General features: G+C 37.8%; 1 protein-coding gene across 4 annotated transcripts in view; it reads right to left on the bottom strand.

Annotated features, from left to right (window-relative positions):
• The window catches only part of VPS13B (vacuolar protein sorting 13 homolog B), a 1,046,600-nt gene that overhangs the window by 815,661 nt on the left and 207,820 nt on the right, over positions 1–23,119 (bottom strand). For all 4 annotated transcript variants that reach the window (XM_019527996.1, XM_019527995.1, XM_019527993.1 and 1 more), the window contains one exon: positions 22,126–22,310. In XM_019527996.1, coding sequence (XP_019383541.1) covers positions 22,126–22,310 — 185 coding nt within the window. The remainder of the gene's footprint in view (positions 1–22,125; positions 22,311–23,119) is intronic.

Genomic DNA, 23,119 nt, shown 5'->3' with positions numbered 1-23,119 from the left:
TGATTTAACTTATACCAGGAAGGGGTCTGGGACAGAAGCTTCATAAACTAGTTTGACTCAAATCAGTTAAGTTTGATAGTACATTCAACCACGTTTATCTTAAACCAGTTTCAGCCATTTTGAAACTGGTTTATGTGCACTGAGCTTCTGTTCTGTTACAGGTTTAAACCAGTTTCTGAAGACTTAACCTGGTTTCTGTGTAACTTCTGTCCCTAGCCTTTATCACTGCATTTGGGGCTGATATTGAATGGGGCTGATACTGAGTTGCCTGTCTATAATGACCCCTGGATTCATTTCAGAGTTATTCAAGATACAGTACCCCATTCTGTACATACAGGCTGCATTCTCTTATTCCCTTATATGTATAATTTTTATTTTTTTATATTAGAATGAATTAAAATGAAGTTTAATGGGCCCTTTATACCAAGCAATCCAGGTTATTTTGTATGACCATCTTGTCATTACTTATCATTCTTTATAAATTGTGTATTTTATCATTAATCATTTTCAACAGATGCTAATAAGTCTTTACTTCAGCAACAGTATGGAAATAGATTTTTCTCAAAAATTTAACACCTGTACACACACTGATATATGGAATACAGTATATTTCTCAAAATTATTTGAATACATTTTGTAACACTGTACTCTTTTCTCCTTTCTTACTACGCCACATAGATGTAGGCATTCTTGGTTCAGGCAAATGACATATTAACATGAACAATCATAAAAAGTGCTTAAAGACCGAAAAACAGCTATTTAATGAAAAAACATAGAAAAGTTTCCATGTGTCTTATGAAGTATTCTTTACCCTATAAATGACCACATTCAGACTTACTCTCTGGCTTTGTTTCAGAGAAACCCCATCTGTATACTACATTGCTTACAGGCACATCTCACTCAAGCAATAGTTATGTCACAGCTCATATATCAAATAAAAATCACATTCAAGGCCACACAACCTTATATATCCACAGTCTTCCATTCTATTTAAAGTAATCCTAAGAGAGCTCTTACTGCACTTCATTGCTGACATCACATGACTTTTGTTGGGAAACAGAGTCCTACAATATAAATATCAAACAGTTCTGAGCAAAGATGAGAATGATCTAAAACGACAATTCTATTGTGCTTATAAATTTTGCAAGCCTCTTTTCTTTGAAACTAAAAAAAGGTACAAAAATATTTTACAATACCATACGGTATTGGGAAAACAGACTCAAGAATAATAAGGGTTCCCTGGAATGTAGCTGATGAACTTGCATTCCAAGGTCTAGAATAAGGATTGCCCCATTTCACAGATGGAAAAATTTGAGGTGGGAAGGTTAAATCCAATACCAACCAATGCAGATAATCTTAAGAAGCGGGTAAGACTACATATTTGATTGAAGGATGGTGCTAATCCCAGCCATTACTCCCTTGAAATAATCATTTTATATCTACTTTTCTTCTTCTATTACCATAACTATTGAAGACAGTAGCAAATAATTTGTAAAAACACCCGAGGTAGTCAATTCAATCTAAACACAACAACAGTGCCTTCAAGAAAACAAAACATTTAGTTCTTTTCAATTTCTAAAAAATGTTTCTATGTGATTGATAATATGTACATAAATTTAAAAATTAAGTAGTTACTTCTTGGATGATCTCTATGTAATAGTCAAAGACCCAAGTAATAAAATAATATGAAGTATACAAGTGTCTCCTGATTCCATCCATTAATAAAAGGATATACAGCAAGAAAATCTATTTCCACCTAATTCATCAGTCAGAGTCAAATTTTAAGAAGGAAACTAATTTAACAGCTGTATTAAAAAAAAAATAAATCAGAAAATCATTTCCAAGCCTGTAGATTTACAATCACCAGCAACTCAAGATGAAGAATTTAATACCCATACTTGTAGAGTTAATTCAACATGCAATACGATGAACAAAAATCTCTCATTGAAGAAAATGCAAATCAACATAAAGCATAATTTAAACACAAGATCTCGATTCAAAACAGCATGAAACAACAATGGAAGGCCAGTGAACACCAAACTGCAATGTTGGTTATAAGAGATAGCCACAGTCTAATGCTAGGGATCAGTACCCCAGTCACACATCTATGTGGAACTGTAACTTAAAATGTCCAGTGCTCTCTGGAGCACCAATCAGCATAGGAACAGTAGGGTCATTATCAGACTATAAGGTAGGAAAAGACCATTGTGATCATACAGTTTGACCTCCAGCATAATGCAGACCAGAAACACCTGAATTAACCTTAGAATAAGACCATACATCTCTTACTGTCTATGTCATGCTGCAGTTTTTGAGGCCCTTGTATCTTTGTGTTAAAGATCCTAAGTTTGGTATACAATTTTCCGTCTTGTAGCATTCAGGGTGAGGCCAGAACAGATGCGTTTGTGTGCCCTTTGGAAAGTGACCATGAGTGTTGAACTGATTAGTCAGTATGTGTTAGGCCAGCTTACAACACGTCTACCAAATTAGACCTCTCTTCGGACTTAAGATACAGTGACACCTAGTTTATGAATCCCAAATGGCGTTAGGCAGGATACAGGAGTGTAAACATTCAGGTCAGCCAGGCTGGCGAAGCCTCACTATAGATACAAGAGCTGAATGTGAAGCACCTAAGCAGCTTTTCAGGCTATTGCATGAGTTATAGCCTGACAGGTTCTCAACTGCCTAAAAGCAGAGTAGAGAAAGTTTCTAAAAATCTCCATCCTGGACATCAGCAACTAAACACTACTTTTTTTTGTTCTATCACTAAATTTATGATCAGTTTTTCTTGTATAAGTCTTTTCCCCTGTTCTCTTTGAGGACTTCCAAGTCTATCCTGTTGTTTGTCTCCTACTGATTGCCTGTGGTGAAGGGTAATCTCCAGGCTAGCCCATTCTATGGAAAGGGTGACCTAAAGTTTCTTTTGCAACCCAAAGGAAGCCACCTGGAGATGACAGAGACTCCACTTCTGCAGCTGTGAGGTCTGGAATAAGGGCTGTGCAGCTGACACTTGGAGGGATAAAGAGTAATCCCAGGGCAAACCTTAGTTTGTTCTTTAGGATAAGCAGCAGGACAGCAGAGAGAAACTCAGAGCTCTGGTGGTACCTTGTGGACAGGTTTGTGACAATAATATTGTCAATATCTTTCCAGACAGAACACAGTAATGAGAAACAAGAATGTCAAAAGAAAAGCAGTCCATAAAAAGTCATGTAACACCCAAATACAATCTTTTCTTGCATACAGTATACACCTTCCCCACACCAAACAAAGCTGCTGAAAATTGGGGCATACATACAAGCAATGAAATACAGTAACATCAATTCCTGTGCTTAAGCTTATGCCAGGCAAAAGGAAAACTAACTCCTCATGCAATCCACAGGGAGCAGAACAATCAGCAAATTTGGTTTCCTGGCTGTTGCTACTAAGTAACTTATGAAAGGGAAAGATCTTTTTTCCTCCCTTTATTCTGTATTTCAAAAATAAGGTACTTATCTTATTTTGAGATGTTTTGTACATGAGAAGACACAGTACTCAAGACAATTTGAAAAAGGACGGAGTTTTTAATTACAAAATAGTCTGGAATAATTAAACATACCTACATGACCCACCTTGATATAAGTACTTAAATTTACATATGGATAATAATTTTACATGGGTTAGAATGCTTAGTTGACTAATCCAAAAAGGCTGATGCTACATCAAAATGTTACACAATCTTTCTGGTTGTGAGCTCCAAGCTTAACTCCTTGCTGTCTTTGGCTGCATTCACATGAGTGCACACATGCATTTTGCAGAACTTCAGAGGCTTTTGACACACTGCAAAACACACCCTGAACATATGATTTGATTCTGTACACTGCATATTTGCAGCGCAAAGCCAAATTTAAATACCAGGATTCCCTGGGATCAAAAAAAAAAGAACACCAAAAAAAAGCAGGGTAGTGCATACAGTGGGAGTGTGCACTGCCCAAAACCAGAGCCTGGCCAGCCAGAGAGACCATCCATGCTCTGGCTGCCAGTCAGACTCTGCACACCCAGATCGCCACCACTAGAGCCCCTGGAGGTCCCCAGTTTCCCAGGTAAGGCTGCTGGGGCCTGCCCAGGTGCTGGCCACAGACTCCCCTACTTCACCTGGGGCAACTTGCTGTGCACCAGAGCACACATGCAGGGGCATTCCCTAGGGACATCTAGCAGCAGCACAAATCTGTACTGCTGCTAACTGTCCCCAGAGCAACGTCCATGTGTGCTCATCTAGATGTGCCCTTTGAAGCTACTTCTTTCTTTGCACGACATCCTAACAACCACATTTGGTGGAATGAGTTAGGACATGTTTTTTCAATCGTTTCCTTCACTAGTTTCACAGCGGTCTTATCTGCTGACTTAACTCATACTGTAAGAATCATTTTTTTTGTCACTTGCTCTCAGGCACTAGAAATTGTTTCTTCTTTCATCATCATCATCATCATAATAAAGGCTTCCCAAAGAGTCTCAAATTTAGATATCATTTGAGTGAGGGAGACAAAAGTACAATAACGTTTACTGTGGGATTTTTCTCTTTTCAGGTTGCACTTTTTATATTATGAAAAATGTAATATATATTAGGTTTTGCAACATCCCATTAAACACCTTAGAATGTATTTTATAAATAAAAACAGCTAAATTAAAATTAATTTTAAAAAGCAAATAATATGCTTCCTACTGCCAGTAATGGGTGAAACCTCTGTCTTGGTGAAGATCACATCTTATTTTAATATGTTGGCAAACTGTTTCATTGATACCATATGAGGTAAAGCACTTTTGATAGAATAACAGCATAAAAATGACCCCCAATGGGAAACCAGCCTGAACACAAAATATACATCAAAGCAGTCTTTAGAAAAATCTCTCTTTGGGAGGGCAAAAAAATCATGTGCTTAGCACCTTGGTGATCACAGCCACCTAATCTAAATCCAATAAAAGCCATTCAGAATCAACTGAAGAAACTGGTAGCTAAGAAACCTGTAACAAAAAATAATAATTTAAGATGCATATTGTGCACACCTGGGAGGAGCTTTCCCTCATTCCAAGAAACGTAGAAAATGTTTGAAAAGGATTTGATGATGTACTAAAACCAAACAGGGACACACATTTTTCATCACAATGAAAAGGAACTCAAATCTTACTTTTGTTCCCTTTAATTTTCAGTATTTGCCTACAAACCTATGAATGGTTAAAGTTAAAGCAAGTCACATGATTTCTTTTAAAGTTAAACCGCAAATTAATTGAAAGTAGTATCATCTTTCATTTAAAACCTGGTATAGAGCAGTAAAATACAGAACTAATGTTTTTGTCTCAGTGTCTTTTAAACTCTGTGACAATCATATAGGATATGCAACTAAATAGACCTCCTTGATCACTGATACCAGTCCTTTCTTTCACAGGCAAACATATGATATAATCCTTTTCGTAAACTTACTAAACTCTTTCTTAAAACTAGTCAGCTTATTTGCTCCAATATTAACTGTTCCAAAACCTCATCCATCTGATGGTTGCAAACACTTTTCATTTCCAGTTTAAAAATCATTAACTATCTGTACCCTGTGTTCTGTCAACATCATCCTTAAACTTAATTGGATTTTCAATGTCCCTACATAACCTATTTAAGTCTTTCAGTCTTCATTTTGTTATGCCAAAAAAGTTTAATGTCCTCTCCATTCCGTCTCTCAAGTTCAAACACAATAATGATCAAATGTGCACTGAAAAAAATTAGCAAATTTTGGAGAAAAAGGGACAAGAGAAAAAAGGAAAAGCTTGAAGGAAAGATCAAGCCATAACAGGCACACATATGTATTCTAGATAAGCATTTCCTCAATTTCTCCCAACTGGTCACACCACACTAAGGCTAGGGACAGACATTACACATAAACCGGTTTAAGTGATCAGAAACTGGTTTAAACCTGTAACAGAACAGATGTTCAGTGCACATAAACCAGTTTGAAAATGGCTGAAACCAGTTTGAGATGAACCTGGTTGAATGTAGTATCAGACTTAACTGATTGAGCTCAACCTGGTTTATGCAACGTCTGTCCCAGCCCCCTTGCTGGTTTAAGATAAGCCAGACACTCCCAGCATCCCTGCATGCTCTCTGGGCTGGGCTGGGCTGGGCAGGGCTCTCTGCTCCACTGCAGAGCTGGCCCCTCCCCTCTGCTAACTAGCTGGAGCTCCAGCAGAGACTGAAGGCACAGCAGGGTCTGCCTGGCTTCCCCCTCCCCTACTCTCCCCTCCCCCTCCCCACTGCTCAAGCAGAAATCCCCCCTGATAGTTAATGCTGAGGGGTGTCTGTGTGTGCCTCCAATTTCACTGGGACAGGCAGATAGAACAGTGACCACTAAGGGCCTTTTGGAGCTAATTAACAGGTCAGCTGGTAAGCTGTTTAAGAAGAGTTTGAACTAATGGAGAGAGGCTACTGTTTTGCTGATGGGGTGATAAACACTTATCAGCCCCCTACTGGCTTGCTTGTTTGTCAGTTTGCTGCAGATGATATAAAGACGCAGGGAGAAAGATTGACAAGTTCTGTATCATGAACAGATGCGTGCACTGCACACCGCCCCTTGTCTCAGAGAGCTAGCAGGGGGCTGGGGCCTGGCAACACTCCTGTCACTTGAGCAACCAGCGGGGAAAAGCCTGGAATGGTGCAAGCAGACCTCCCTAATCAGAGGTCTTGCTGGGTCCTGGCCACGCCCACCCCCCTCAGCTCAGCACTCTGCAAGGGAACGGAGGGCTGCTCTAGTGTCCCTGCCTCCTCCTTGCTTCTAGCCTGAGCCACTGCAGGTATGTGCCTGAATTTGCTCAGTCCAGAGAGAATATCTGTCCGGTTACAAACCAGTTCAGCCTAACCAGGTTAGACTAACCTACAAACATTGAATCAATTCAGGCTCAGGCTTTCTGAATGTCTGTCCCTAGCCTAAACTCCAATTTATGCTTCTTCATTGCCCCATAAGTTAAAACTTCTTTGTTTATTCCTATCATATTAGACCTTTTTGGTATCTGAAGGTCTTGGGTATAAGCACAAAATCTCTGCCAATAGCAGATGCCAAGTAATCAATATTATTATATTTTCATGTAGGTACTTATAAGTAGTAGAGATGACACAAGGTCTAAAGGAAGGTGCTTACTCCTGTAAACTTCCATGAAAATTGTGTCTGTATCACAAAGTAATATTTTAAAGATGATAAATCTTAAAAAAAATCTTTAGGGCTACATATATATATATGCTGCTATCTCTGGAATAATCTGATTCTGATCTCACAAATGTGATAATCTTAAATGGATTTTTTCCAATACAACAACCCAGGATGGTAATTCACATTGCTGAGTGTAACAGGGGCTCAGGCAGGAGCCAATGGGGGGTGGGTAGCCATAGTGAACACCTTATACAGGTGAAAGGAGTTGCTCACTGGAGCACGATTAGGATAATTAGCCTGCTGCAGCCTGCATAAGCCAGATGGTGAAGGCACGCACTTTGCCTTCGGGCACCAGAGGATGAAGGAGTGGACTGCTGCAAGGGGAGAAAGAGAGAGCGCAAAGATGCAATCAGTAGCTAGGAGAGCTGGGGACTACAGACTGGTAGACGCCACTGCAGACCAGTAAGAAGGCATACTGACCCGGGGTCCGTGGCTGAGATGCACAGCTCAGGAAAGAGCCAGGACGCTGAAGGATCATCGCCTTGAGAAGAGCCCTAAGGTAAAGGGTGCCGGGGCAGCGTACAGAATGGGAGAGCAGCATGGAGCCATCCACACTATTAGGCAGCCAGGGGCAGGACTGGGTCCCTGATCAGACACAGGGAGATAGCGGCAGAAGCATCTCTCAGCTCAATACCAGTGGAGTCGCCGGCAGCACGCCCCACTAATGAGTTAATTAGTGGGGAGAACACAGCTGGTCCCCTGATTGGACAGGGGAGGGGACGGGAAAGCAGCCGATAATCCTTCAAAATGAAGTACATTATTTGCTAATTGTTGATAACCTCCACTGCAAACCCCTTTTTGTTGTTACTATTATTCCAGAAGGTCTTCAAGATTTTGTAAAACACTTTTAACAAAAGTGGGCACTGCTTTTAAAAGAATATGTCACCTTTCTGCAGCATGAAACATTTTTTTCCAAGCCACTATTCTAATACATATGTTTTGTATAAATGTATAAATTAATGTGGTTTTTATACAAATAATAATTATGAAATTAACTAAGAATAACAAAATTGAAGTAAGAAACTGTGTTCCTGGATTGTTATGACAGGAAAAGCATAATTCTCATGTAGTCTCTATTTCTCTCTCTCTCTCTCTATCTACATACCTATGAGAAGTTAAAACACCAGCAACATACCTACTGTAGAACAATGTCTTTTAGTACCAATATGATGGAAAATGCCTTCTAAATTGTCATGTAATAACTAATCTTTCAAATTGCTTAATTTAATATAACAATTAATTTTAATAAAGTAATTGCTATGCAAGTATTTCTTTACAAAGCCCTCTGCATAATACAATTATAAAACATAGGACCTCAGACAGGCAACTGCTAATAAGCGTTAAGTTTCCAAACAAGAAAAGACATCGTAATGCAAAGCATTTTGTTCACTCAGATGCTCATTATGTAACAGTAACACCAAGTTAGGAGCCAAATGTGGCACGTACCGTCATAACAGTAGTTTTAAACTTTACAGTACCCTGAATCTACTCTCACAATTTGAGTATGCTGCAATTTTTTACTTTGATCAAACAATCATGTTTCATACTCTCTAAATTCACTTTAAGCCTATTATACTTGCTTGACAGAAAACATGCATTTATTGCATAAATATCTAGAACATCTTATAAAGGCATGTATACTTAAACCAACCTTTGTAGTTTTCAGTATTGTAGCCAGAAAAAAAAACTGTTGTGTTGATGCAGCAAACATACCTACAAGTAAGCATGTTCTAAATTTGTGATGTTTCTGGTTTACATTGTATTAATGGCACATAGACATTTATTCTTTTGAAAAGCAATTTATCTATTTTTTTTTTTTAAACAAAGACCAAAACATCTCCGGGGCCTATTATTTCTGAAATTCTTAGGTTTTCTCATTTCTGATAAAAAGATGTGTGACATGCTGGAGCACATCCCATTTTCAGAATATTTTAGGCCCTAAATATACTTCTAAACCTAATCTTAAAATCTTAAATTCTCTAAAATTACTAATCTTACTCCAATTGAAATGTTTCTCTGTTCATTATTCCAAAGAAAAAAAAAAGCCTAGCAAAAGAGAAATCACAAAACATGAAAGTAAAATTTACTAAGATATCTTCAGTGTAAGTGAAATGCAAAAAGAAAGAAAAATTAAGCAAGTAGAAGGTGATAAAAATAAGCTTTTTCTTAAGAAAAGATCACTTCAATTTTAAATCTATAAGGTATTATAAGATAAATAAATATTTAACCTGGGTTGTCTCTTCCAAAAAGAACTCTGGGATGAGTGTAATATCTTCAGCTAGCTACTGACAGATCTCAAGCCCAAAAACCAGAGCTGTAGCCAACAGAAAACTACAATGGCTGGCTTCACTCACATAGTCAAGGGGCGGGGGGAGGTTGTTCTTTCGTTTTGCTTTCTTTAAGGTGAAAGGAGTTCTTCTGGAAACATATGTATAAAGACTTTCAAGCAATGTGTTGATTTTGCAATATATTGTTATTGGTTTGTTTTATTCCTCAGTTATCTGTATTTTCACTTTCCTCTCACAGTATCTTACCATATGAGCAAAGTATAAATAAAATATACCAAGACTTCATTCATATTTCTTTTATCTAGAAAAAAGCAGTTCAAAAAGACAGAGAAAGGAAACCAGTATTTCTGCAACTGTTAAGCCACCCCTCAAGAACAGTACCACAATCATTGAACATCCTACTTCAGTAAACAAATGCCGTACATTGATTTATTTCTTAAACAGTGATGCAGCTGGGGTCTGGTCCTCCACCCCAATCCCCAACAGCTTTGAAGTTCCAGGTGGGAACAAAACCAGACTGGGAGCTAGAGGAAGGGAATGGAGTATGGAAGAGATATTTTTGTAGCTTTTGAAGCTACAAGCAGCTTCAGTTTTCCACAAGACAAAAATTTTCCTTAGCATAAAAATTCAGTCCCACCTATAGAAAGCCAATTTGGAGATAAAGAATGAATAGATAACTGCAGCTATAACTTCACTCAGGAAAAAAAAAGCATTTTCTAGCAAGCTGGAAATAAAAAGTGAGGTGGTTTTACTACAAATACGGATTGCTTAGGATTAAATGAGAAGTTGAATAAAATACCAAGCCTTTGCACCATTTTGATAAACTCATGACAAATGAAGTCTTGCTTAAGTGTCAGAAATACAAAACAATAAATTAAGATGATATAAAGGAGACAATAAATTGACAAGCTTCCCTCTCGGTACCAGCACCACCGCAGTCCTGCACTAGCCGGAAGCTCTTCATGTAGGTCAGTAGTCCACAATCTTTTGAGACTACTAAAAATTCTATCTGCAAGAACTACTTCACTGTGAACTACTTCACAGTTAGGGCAGCTAGGAGCTGGACCCAACTTTCTAGGGAAGTGGTGCTGGCTCCTACCCTTGGGATCTTTAAGAAGAGGCTTGATGACTACCTGGCTGGATTCATTTGAGTCCAGTCTTTTCTCCCGCCCAGGCGGGGGGTCGGACTTGAAGATCTACAAGGTCCCTTCCGACCCTACTTTTATGATTCTTCTATGATTCATGAGACTCAAGGCACCTCTCAATAGACTCAATACATCCCTCAGAAAATGCCAGCTTTTAGCTTTCACTAAAAATAATACAGCAACTCTTCTCTTGCAAAGAACTGAGAAAAGCCACAACAGGTTGGAATATTTTTGACACCGTGGATTTCTATTTGAAATCTCTGGGATCATCTTGTGAAACATGCTAGTGTTTGCATGCCAACAGTGCTAATATTGTATGGCACCTTTAAGTGGATCTTGTGTTGGATGACCATATGGGACAATCTGAAATCCGAGACACTGCCCCTCCCTCCCCCATTCCCAAATCAGCAGCACTGCTGCAGGCAGAGGCAGGAACAGGATGGTGTGGTGCAGTTCTGGTATCACTATTCAGCCAGCTAAGGGAGTCAATGGCCCATTAATGACCCACTGTCCTTTACTTTGCAGGTGTTAGCAATCATCTCCTCTTCTTAATGGTCTTTCCACTTACCAAGCTAACCTATTTTAGGGCAATTTTGCTGTCTGGTACGGCTTCCTATTCCACAGCTCATGCCTCTCCTCTTCCCCATGGAATTGTGCCCCATGTCCAGGACAATCATTTTAACTTTTAATCGGTTGGCTAGGATTGGTTTCCAAATTCCAGGACTGTCCTGGCCAAACCAGGATGTATGGTCACCCTAATCATGTGGCACCTGGTTGACATTCACTGATCTAAGTGCTAATTTTGGCTAGATGCTGGGAAGAAGCTGGGAAATGGCAGTATTACACATTTTAAGTAGAGAAAAATGCAGCTCAGTGTCATCTCTAGGTAATGCCAAAATTTAATCTATTGTTATTTCAACAGTTCCTCCCAACAATTTAATACAGCTATGAAGAAATATAGGAGAATGAAACAAGCTTTTCGGGACTCCACAGGGGAGAGTTATAGAAAAGGAGACATGGATACTCACAGAGATCCTCCACAACTTTGGTCTAAGAGGAAAGAACTTAGTTTAGGGTTATTTTGTTCTTCAAATCTCATAACTTTTTGGAGGCAGGATAGGAATTTTTCATAATTAGTGGTATAAATGCCAAAGAGATTTGTTGCAAAATAAGCATGGATATATCTTCCTCATTCATAGACAGGAGAGTGTCATATACCAGTGTAAAAAGTGTTGTAGGCCTGATCTAAAGGAACATAGAAAACTGGCAGCCAAATACATATTAAACATGGCTTTTTACTTTTTTTCTGGACTACCTTATTCTAAAATCAACTTTGAAGTTAGGCAGTCAGTTTGAAAGTTATTCATGTTGTGCAATACTTGGATTAATGCATGCAGCACGTTGGGTAATAAATTTTCTTCAAAGGAGGTGTCAACAATCAGTTTTAATTGGGGTCTTAGCATTCTTTCTAGGAAAGCAGGCCTCTGTCACAAATGGCAGTTACTAGTGCCGTCAGTTCTTCCATGATTGTTACTTGTGCAAGTGAATAAAGTACATAGAGAAACAGTAGCATTTACAGCTCTCTCTGCTTGGCTTGTTGTTCTTGTTAGGCCACCCTTGGATTCAACAGTTTATTGTTCCCTAAATAAACATACAAGGCAAAACTGCTGTGTCCTACAACTCTGCAGTTGTTCAAGGTAAGGGGACTGCCACCAAGGCTCACCTTACCTGCCTACAAATACCTAATCATTCTATTCCTTTAATATGCTATTGATTTTTATACCTTTTTTCTCACGATTTTGCAGAGCCCTCAGAATTGGTTTAACAGTAACTTTTGTTTATAATGCCAAATTAGATCTGTTTTTTAAACATGTACTTACCCAAAGCCAAGACAACTTTGAATTTAAGATAACCCCCCAAATAATTAGATTCTATACATGGAAAATGTATTAATTTTGTTATAATTTGTACAGAATCTTATTAGAGGATCATCTTAATTTCATTCCTCCCACTGCTGCAGTGGGAAAAGCAGTGGCAAGGAAGTAGGCAGTAGCGGTGGCAGTAGAGAGGCAGCCAGTGGGGGAGACAAGTGGCCCCCGCTCCTGGCTACCCAACACCATGCTCCCTGCTGCCTGCCCCTGCTGCTGCCTCACCATTTGCCCCCCTGTTGCCTGTCCACCCCTACCTTCAGCACTCGACTCCCCATGTGTGCACCTCCCCAAAGTGCCTGCACACTATGGGACTTAGGCCACCTCCCCCCACCAACCATTCTCCTTGTTGTTGCAGTGCAGCTCCAGAGGCCTGCTGGAGCTGGGGGGAAAGCAGCTGTGGAGAGGCAGAGGCAAGGCAGGTGCGCAGTGTCTGTGGCTCCAACCCCTTAGTCAGGGCCAGAGTCAGAGCTGCAGCAGCTCCCTGCCGCCACTCTACCTTATACTCAAAATCTAAGACAAAGCACTTCCCCCCCTCAATATTAAATGGGGGGGGGGGGACCTTATCTTGGATTCAAATAAATACTATACTTTTTTCCCCCTTCCTACCCTATCACCAAAATAGTTACTTTGATGATTATAAACATTTCAAATTTGTCTCTAATTCTTTTTTCTATATAACATGAATGTCATATCAAATGCAAAAACCTGAAAAGCATAATTAAAATGATCTAACTATAATTTTATACACATGTATACTTTATATAGTTGTTTTTCATTTTTAGGGCATTTTTTAAGCATTTCACAGAAGAACATTATTCCAAAATCAGAGAGAGGATTTTTCTGGAGCATCAGAAGCTATTCTGTTATCTAGATAACACTAGTAAACTTACAAGTTAAACAAGCATCACCATATATTATAAGATCAATTATATTCTTCAAGTGTTCCCACAATTTCATGTCTTAAGAGTATTCATAAATATGAATCTCCTTCCTCACAGTTTCAAGGGGATATAATCACATGCATCTGAATCAAAACATCTCTGATCTGATCACAATTTGTTGCTGCTCTGTATTATCAAGCTATTCAGATGACCAGTTTTTAGCTAATTTAAAAGGTCCTACTTACACTGAAGTGTACTGGAAGTTAAATTTGTTATTATTTACATACTAAATACAGAAGCCTACATAAAGAATCAGAACACATGTGGGTACAATCACCTATTAAAAACAGCAAAATGTTAATACCATGCAAGTTTCATACATCTGTGTTCTGCCACTCCCAAGCAATTATTCAAGAGAATGCACTCTTGCACGTTGATTTTAAACAGAAAGTTTAAGCCATGGTCCTCAAAATGAATGCCAACCTTGGCCACATTATGTGAAACAAACAGACTCAAAGCCAATATGTTGCAAAGGAAATGATTAGATCTCAACAACCTGCATTACAACTAAACTTAAAAATGTCTTTTTAAAAAGAGGTGAAAAGTTTTAAAAACAGGGGCATTAGAACAGCCAATCACTATATTTCAATCTTTTTTTCTAAGCTGTTAAAGAACTATGCAACAACTCCAAAACCCTTTTTATATGTACACCTGGGAAGAATACCGAATCCTGTTACTTTCCTCAGTGCTACCCTGATGTGGTTTAGACCAGATGTTTAAATGTTACAGTATGTACATTTTCTTCTTCTTTTCCAAGGCAAAAGCAAAATAAGAGGAATATTTGACTTCACTCCACAAGAGACCTATTTAATAGTTTGGCGGTTATGTAAGTAAAGGTAGCTTGGCTAAGTCAATGTTGACGACATACAGAACGACATGATCCTAATGAGTTGGAAAATATTGGCTCTCATGAGATTCGACCAGATGCTACTGCGCTGAGAAAGCTACTGTATTATTGAATTTCATTTTTATGAGGTAAAATTTATTATTCAACCATTAAGGTATCCCACATGAAATCTTGCATAAAATAGTTTTACAGTTACTTTCTGGAAAGTAGATTTTATTTTAACTTTAAGACATCATTTACATGAGGGATTCAAATGCCTATTTGATCACCTTCAACAGAGAAATTTAAGGTCTGCAAGCAATTTTCCCAAAATACCAGATTAATGGAACTGAACTGTCAACAAAATAATGAACTACCTGAATAGGACAGGGAAAAAGCAGTAGCAAGTTCCAGTTTTCCAGAGCAAACTAAAGCCATGTGTGACTGTGCATATGTTTTCTTGGAAGGCTATGGTTAGAAACTAAATGTTTCAGGTATACATTAACAAACAAAAATTATAATTATACCAAAGGATTAATAATGCTCACTATTTAAAAGTTCTATGAGAATAGAATAATATACTTTGAAATGGCTAGCTATTTCTAACATTTGTGCTTTTACAAGTAAATCTAAAGTAATGTTTTCCTCGTCAAATTCACTTTTAGCACCAATATATTTAGTTACCATAAATATGTAGAAAGCACAAAGTATTTCAGCTTCAAACTTCCTCCCCCCAACCCCCAAAACTGAATTATACAGCTGCTACATTATTAGCATGGGACGTGTACTAAAATGCATTTAGTATACTGCTACTATTAATGTTTAAGTACCAAAAATTTCAGAAAATGTTCTCCGAGAACATGAGACAGCGCTAAAGAAAAGAGCCCAGGGAAACTTCCTTCTAACTCTCTTTATCAGTTTTAACTTTATTGCATTTCCAAACTCATTCACTAAATGCTTTTCCTTGAAATATGAAAATTAATAAAAATTCATGAAATATTGTCTATGATGTCTCCCCCGTAGTCCCAATCTTTTCAATCTCTTTCAGAAGTGCCACCTACTAATTTCTACTGCTCACCTCTGAACCCCTATTTCTGTTAATTGCTTTTTTTCCATGATGAATCTATTGTCCTAAAGTTATTAGGCATCTAAAAAAGTAAGTAAGTACATAGTGAAATTTTCAAAATTATTTAAGCATCTTAGCTCCCTAACCCATTGCTTACAACTAAACCCTATTCAAATCAAAGGCAATTAGGTGTTTTGAACACATCCTTGGGCTATTTCTATCTTGAGTTCCCAATGCATCTTTTTTTTTTTTTTTCATATACACACATACACCTTTCCCCTAAAAATCAGCCCCCCAAAGTTGCATGTATTAAGCAAGGAAGCTGATTTTCTGATTGAGACAGAAGTGTCCTTGCTTTGGTTTGAGCTCTATAGTGCAGCAGCTGTTCCATTGGTATTTAGACAACTGAGGAAATTAATTGCCTAATCAAATCACTAATCTTTACTCCAGAGGTGTTAATGACTGTCTCTCCCTTTTAATAGTCTGATGTTCCACTAATCAACCTAACCTTGCTTAGGGCAGTTTTGCTGGCTGTTAGCTGCTCCTGGTCTCTTCACCAATTTCACAGCCTTGAAAAGTCTTTAACTCTTTTCAAACTCATAGATATGCCCATCTTCAGCAGCATCTAGCACTTCAGCTTTATTTAAGCAGCAAAAGAAGTGCAAGTCAGCTGCATGTTATGCTCTGCCCCTATTTTATGCAGCCACAACTGAAAAAATCTTCTCTCTTCATTGTGCCTTTCAAAAACAAGGTGCGCGTTATATGCAAGAAAATAAGCTATTTTTGATAATGTGACCCTAATCAATTAGAACCAAATTAAAGTGTTCTAGGTAAAGCAATAATACCTAATGAAATAAAAAGCATTATAATGTGTTCATTAATACTAAAATTTTGCTTGCTTCTGTAGGTGCTTAGCAATATTAATCTGTAGAGAATGACAATCAAGTCTTTTATCTGAGATGTACTAATGAAAAGTACATATAAGCACTATAACTTTCAAGCCTTTCATTCTTAATATCCCTCAGAACTCTTGAATATAAACAAATCTCATCTTGATGACTTCTTCCTAAGTTTTTACAGTCCCCCTGTTTTGAACAATTTAAGTCTGGCAATACCTGTTTTATTACCTGATAAACTGGGTGTGTCCTAGAGCTGTGAAAAATCCAGGCATGTTTGCCCTACCTCCCCAATCCCCCTCCCCCTGCAAAAAAAAAAAAATTCCACAACAATTTTAGTAGGGAGAAAGTAGTTACTGAGTTTTCCAGTTTACTTCTATTTCTTGAATTCCCACATTATTCTGGAGTGTTTGTATGAACACAACATGTCTGACAGGGTTTGTTTTTTTGTTTTGTTTTTTAAGTTAAATGAGCCCAAGCTCCAATTCTAAAAAGTGAAAGAAGGGAGTTTTGTGGCCAGAGTTACTGTCATACACATTAGCAATCAATAAAAGTTATAAAACTGTAAAAAGTGTAGAGAAGAAGGAATGCTGCTGACTACTACTGCAAATGAGTAAACAGCATTTTGTCCAAATACAAAGGAACATGCCTTATGCAATATACACATAATTACAGCAAGTAAGCTGGAAACTTGATTGCTCAACTGCAGTCAATCAGATAATTCTCATCAAGTAAAATATAAGCATTGTCAATAGTTGTAAAGCAGGAAAAAGAATGTGTCCTGATAAAACATGTACCTTTTTCAGATTTTTCAAGCTAAACTATGACACTGATAAATGCTTGTTTTTTGATGTGACAGAGCAAAAAACATGGAAAAAGATGACAAAAAAATCCTTCATTAGGCAATTTCCAGAGTCAAAAATTGATCTGTGATGATAATTTAAGATCACATTCCATGGCTTTAAGCCAGTCTTTTATATACAATTAATTTAGTAACTTCACCTTCAAACACACAGAATGTGGCAAAGACCGAATGGTGATTATATCATCAAAGTAATGAGCTGTTAAGACAGGGACAAATTTCTCGTTAAACTAAAAACTATATTTTCCAGGTAGTAAAAAATGTGGAATTTAAAGAAAAGACTGAAGTGTCTTATCTAACATTTCTAAACTAGAATAAGAAATTTTAAAGTTTTTTCTTTACCATCAGCTGCCCAGTTGGCTGTCTGAAAAGGATCTGAGGATCCAACTTCCCCATACAAGTAAGGCAAAATTTTCCGTATTTCATCCTACTATTAAAATATGCCGATATTGGTGCTGAGCATAAGGCAGACTTGATGCAAAATATGTATTTTATACCATTACGCACTGACAAAACAAGTAAATCAAAAATTGAGCCTTCCACCTTTCTATTACTTAACTAACATGAAAGATCCAAAATCAAGACAGATGTTGAGCTCAGAAAAGGAAGATGAGACTGAAACATAAAATACACACTATATTTACTTGAATTTCAAACACAGTATTTTTCCTCCAATCAACATGTGGAAAAAAGGCCCTCGTGTTGCATGCACACACACACGCACACACAAAGAAACCTCATTAAATACAGTATCATTAAACTGCTGCCACAAGCAGCTTGTACTCAGCAATAGAAAGCAAGTATGAAGTTGATTAAGTCCAACCAACACTAAGCATGACTACACAATACATGGCCCATACTGGAAAACATGCTGATGGGAACCTACCACAAGGATAGGTTAGTGCAAGCCATCTTAATAAGATACATCTTACTGCCCCATTAAGCATTGTCCCCCTCAGAACCAACCCTTTTCTAAGTCATGGTGAGCCACTACATTGTATACATTTTTATTTCTTCTTCACTCACACAGCTGAGCTGCACCTTTCTTTCCCATTTCCAATTATTCCTGTTTCTTTACAGGCCTTAAATGTCTAGCAAACATCACCAAACAGGGACCCAAACAGTTCACCCCAAATCCCTCTGCTGCCACCTATCTCAGCCTGCAACATATGATTAGTGTGGCTGCACTTGCCATGAGGTGAAGCTGGTCACGGTTGACCTGTGCCTTATCTGCCTGTAAATCTTTGAAGTATCCTTGGGACTTGTGACAAGAACACTTAGTTCCAGTTGTAAGTAAAAGGCAAATTAGTCCACGGGGATTTTTGGAAGGGGTTATCTGGAGTATGCACACATACTAAGCAGTGTTAAGCTGTGCAGTCACAATGGCTTCAAATCCTGTTGACTCTGGTGGGGCCCGGCCCAAGGAACTCTATGGTAAATTATGAGCCTTTTGGTTTGGACTAATATAATGCATAGTGTGCGTTATACATAAGGAGGTGCCAAAGTGCTGCTTAGAAGTGTGTATATGGAGTACCTGTGCTAAAACCTGCAGCAGTTTCAAAAAAGGTAAATTGCATCAATTCTGGATGAACTATGTCTATGGGTACTATATGCAAATTACTACAGATATGTTTAATTTTACAGTCAGCATTTTCAAATTTGCTCCTGACTTCTATGCGCTCTTGGAAGAGCAGGTTCTGACAGTGAAGAGGGGGAAGAAGTTGGATGGGCAAAGGGCAAGGGGACCACTTACTCCCTGGATTTATTTTCACTGCTGTAGCAGTGGGAAGGGGACAAATTTAAGGCATAACACTAATAATTAGATTCTAAACCTGAAAAATTATAACAAATTTATACTTTTTCCCATATATAAAATCTAATTGTTTGGGATCATCTTATATTCAGGGCCATTTTATATTGAAGTAAATATGGTACTATTTACTGCTTTACTTCGCTTTACATATTTAGAATGTGTTTCAGAGTTCTACTGCAAATCAATACTTTAATCACAGTTGGTTACTATGGAAGACTGGAAAATTATACAATTAACATGGGAGAAAATGGGACAATTTAATTTAGAAGCATGCCAAGTTGCAGATGATCTGAAATAGTGATCTGCCTACTCAAAATAATTCAAACAAATTATTGAACAAAGTCTGATTAGTTTGGATTAAACTTTGTAGTAAGCTAGCTGCTGAAAAAGCAAATCAATTGGTCCAATCAAATCAATATTGAAAGACAGATTCTAAAGACTGACAGGCTTAAGTAATTAGTACTCTGGGGGCTCTATTAATTGTGCGTTTTTTATTTTGCTAGCAGAATTTTGATTTCTTCATTTTTTCTACTTACTGAATTTTGCTTACAAAATCTATTGCATATTCTTGGTATTTCATTTAACATATAATATGTTTCCCTCTGGGATAGTTTTCTCCACCCTGATAAAATCTATTCCAAATATTCTCTACTGCAAATTAATACAAAGCAATAAATCTAACTTCTCTGCAATGTACTTATCTTCAACCATTTCCTTTACTCCTAGGGAGAAAACTAGACCTTTTTCTTTTCTCTGGTTTTCCATAAAGTTAATTTTTCATAGCCCTTTGTTATTTATGCTCTTCAAATTCCCAAGTTCCCTGAATTTTCTACTGACATTTTATCTTAGAATTTATACTAATTGCAACTGGCTACTCTTGGGTTGGACTTCCACTTTCTGGAGGGTACCTATTTGATTTAAAGGACATTTTGATTTTGACATTTAACCAAACACATTTCTTTTAAAGGGATAGGTATCACTTGCTGTATTTCTGTTATCATATGCTTAAGAAACTTTGACACTGAATTAAAAAGAGTGTCAGGCCTAAAACTTCTTGGTCTCCCTGCCCTCTGGCAATGTGTTGAACTCCAGCTCTGGCTACATGAAACAACACAAAAAGCATGCATTACCCTTATATATTTCCTTTGTGGGAAATGCTGACAAACAAGAGGCAAGTGCAGGCAGATCTTTAGAAGAGATGGAAACAAAGAACAAACAACTACCATCCACTGTAAAACTGTTAAATTCTGTAGCATGCCAAATTGTGTGACTGGATTCACACATTCCACAAGGCCCAGTTTTAGATTAATGGGACAATTGATCTCTCTCAGAATTATCATTTCAGGCCTTCTGCAGACTCAGGAAGGCCACTACAGTAGTCTACATGCAGTTTTCCATTGTGAGATGTTTATTCATTTCAACAATTTGGACTAGAACATCTATTTTAAAAATGAACATGAATCTGGAGCACAGTTCCATGAATAACTCAAAGTTATACAGAGTAAAAAAGGCACTGGTTATAGTCTTAATAAGAATAAATTATGATCATAATAAACATACAATCTAATATACAGCAATAAGTTTCTTTTCCTACCAGTTGGGTCAAAATGTCTGATTTAAGAACTGCTTCGCAGTTCTATGAACTTACTCTTCAGCCAAACACTCACAAAACAGGTCTATCAGCTAGACCTGTGATTCTAAAGCAGGTGTTACGGCATCTAGGGTGGCCTGAGACCCTTTCACAGGTACCATGAGGTACCCCACACTGTTAGGTTTGCAGATATAATTTACAAGATAAATCTCTGGATAGAGATATTCCAAACAGAAATATATAGTTGTGGTCTCTGTGGTTCTTTGTAGCAGATAAACTGCTCTATTATTTTTTGGTACTCAAAATAAGTGTGAACACTAAGAACGGGTATTTTTCAAGTGGTGCCTGAAGTCTACTCAGGGGCGCTTCAAGTCTAAAAAGTTTGAAAATCCCTGAGCTAAACAAACCTATCTTTTGAAATCGTAATGGCCTTGAACAAACCACTGTCCTAGAAGCAGAAATACAGTCAAGCTAAAATAAATTATATTCTGAATAAAAGGCCAGGCAAACGGCATATTGGATTTCATGCTTTGCAAAAGGTATGAAGAGGACCATCAGCAGACTGAGACAAATGCCTCATCAAACTCTAGTTTTAAAGACAGACCATGTACTCTCTTTTTGGAGTCCCATTAGCTACTGCCTAAATCCTCTGATGCTGGATGGACATAAAGTCTTGAAAAAAAAAAACACTTCATGGATTTGAATTATAATCTTAAACTGAACTGCTACCCTTCTTGGGGCATAACAGGTAAGTGTTGCCAAGATCACAGAGATTTATTAAATGAAAGCAAGCTACCCTAAATCGTCCTTGGCTTGACAGCCAAATTCAGCAAAACACTTAAACTTTAATTTTAAGAACACAAAGCTGTGCAGGATTTATACAGGTATGTGATAGAGGGCTTTGATGAATAAATCCTTAATTTGCACAGCCAACTTTTTTTCTAAAAACGTCCATGTTTTGTATTATGAATCTACATGGTTATCTCCTTTATTTCTTCCACCTCTTAGATTTGCATTATTTTAACTACCTCAAACAATGAAGAAAGAGATACCAGTAAAACTGGCTACGATGAAGACCATTTGCAGCCCTTTCTACAAAAATAAATAAACAAATAAAAAATTCTCATCTCCATGCAATAAAATGTCAGTAATAAATAAAGCCCTTAAACCTAGTGATTTGTATTTCATTCAACAGCTTCACCTTTGAATGATCTTAAATTACTGCATTGCACAGTATAAGGTAGCAAGGCTAGATGTTGCAAATGATGAAGGAAGCATGGAAAAATTATCCTGTATGGGAAAATTAAATGCATCCAGAAATTGTTGCCAGAGAATGAAGTTTGGTGGCTTAACTTACATCCTGGATTTTAAGCATAAGCTATAAATACCCATATGGACACAAAAGCATTCTGCCAGTTAAATATTGCATGCTAAAAGCTTGGATTTAATATTGTATCACTGTATATGCATTTACTTGCTCCATGCAGTGCTCTACATAATAGGTATTAATCTACTATACTTGTCAAACATACTATGCCTTTACCTAAAGTTTGGAAGACTTCATTCAGCAAAGTCTCATTTACTGCTGTAGAACTGACATTCCCAAGATGATGAAACCAACTCTGATAAATAGTTTGAAGCAGAAGGGTCTGAGCTCTTGTTGCTTGAACAGTCAGATTAGGAAGCTCAAATATGCATTCAGTCAGAGGAACATGAGATCTCTTGGTCCTGGTTAAAAACATTAAGAGACAAAAAAGGAAAGTGATTAATCTAGAGCACAGTATTGGCAACAACTCTAGAAAACCATAAATCACAAGATACCAGACTATACGCAGCTGGTTTATAAGGGCTAACATGTATTTTGGAAAGCTTTTCCAGAGTATTTCAAAACTTAGTTACAAATATGACTGGCTCGCCAAAGAAAATTAATTTCTCAGCAGGAGTCGCTCTTGCCTACCAAAAACAAAATATGTATTCCACATACAATTTTAAAGAGGAACTCACGCCGTATGAATTTAGCCTGATCATCTCAAAATTTTATGATAGTTAATTTAAACACCAAACCCAAAATGTAATATTTGCACACTTATAAGTCTAATTCTGAGGCATATATGCAGTGGCCATACTGCCTGCACAAAATGCAGAGCGCCCAAGAGGTAAATGAATTATGTGACACCACTGGCAAGTTCTGGCGATGACAAAACACAACAGCAAGATTCATTTGGTTAATCTAAGCACCAGAACTCCTTAATACTATTTACATGACCTAATTCATAGTTTCTAGGGTCAGAAGGGACCTGAGAAGATCATCTAGTCCGACCCCCTGCCATGGCAGGAAAGAGTACCAGGGTCAAACGACCCCAGCAAGGTGTTCATCTAATCTCTTCTTAAAAACCCCCAGGGTAGGAGCCTGCACCAGCTCCCTTGGAAGTTGGTTTCAGAGCCTAGCTGCCCTGACCGTGAAACAGCGCCTTCTGATGTCTAACCTAAATCTACCCTCTGCTAGCTTGTGACCGTTGTTCCTGGTCACTCCTGGC

The sequence above is a fragment of the Gavialis gangeticus genome, unplaced genomic scaffold (genome assembly GCF_001723915.1).
Source record: "Gavialis gangeticus isolate Ggan-Ray unplaced genomic scaffold, GavGan_comp1, whole genome shotgun sequence".
Taxonomy (NCBI): Eukaryota; Metazoa; Chordata; order Crocodylia; family Gavialidae; genus Gavialis; species Gavialis gangeticus.
This window is presented reverse-complemented; position numbering and strand designations above follow the sequence as displayed.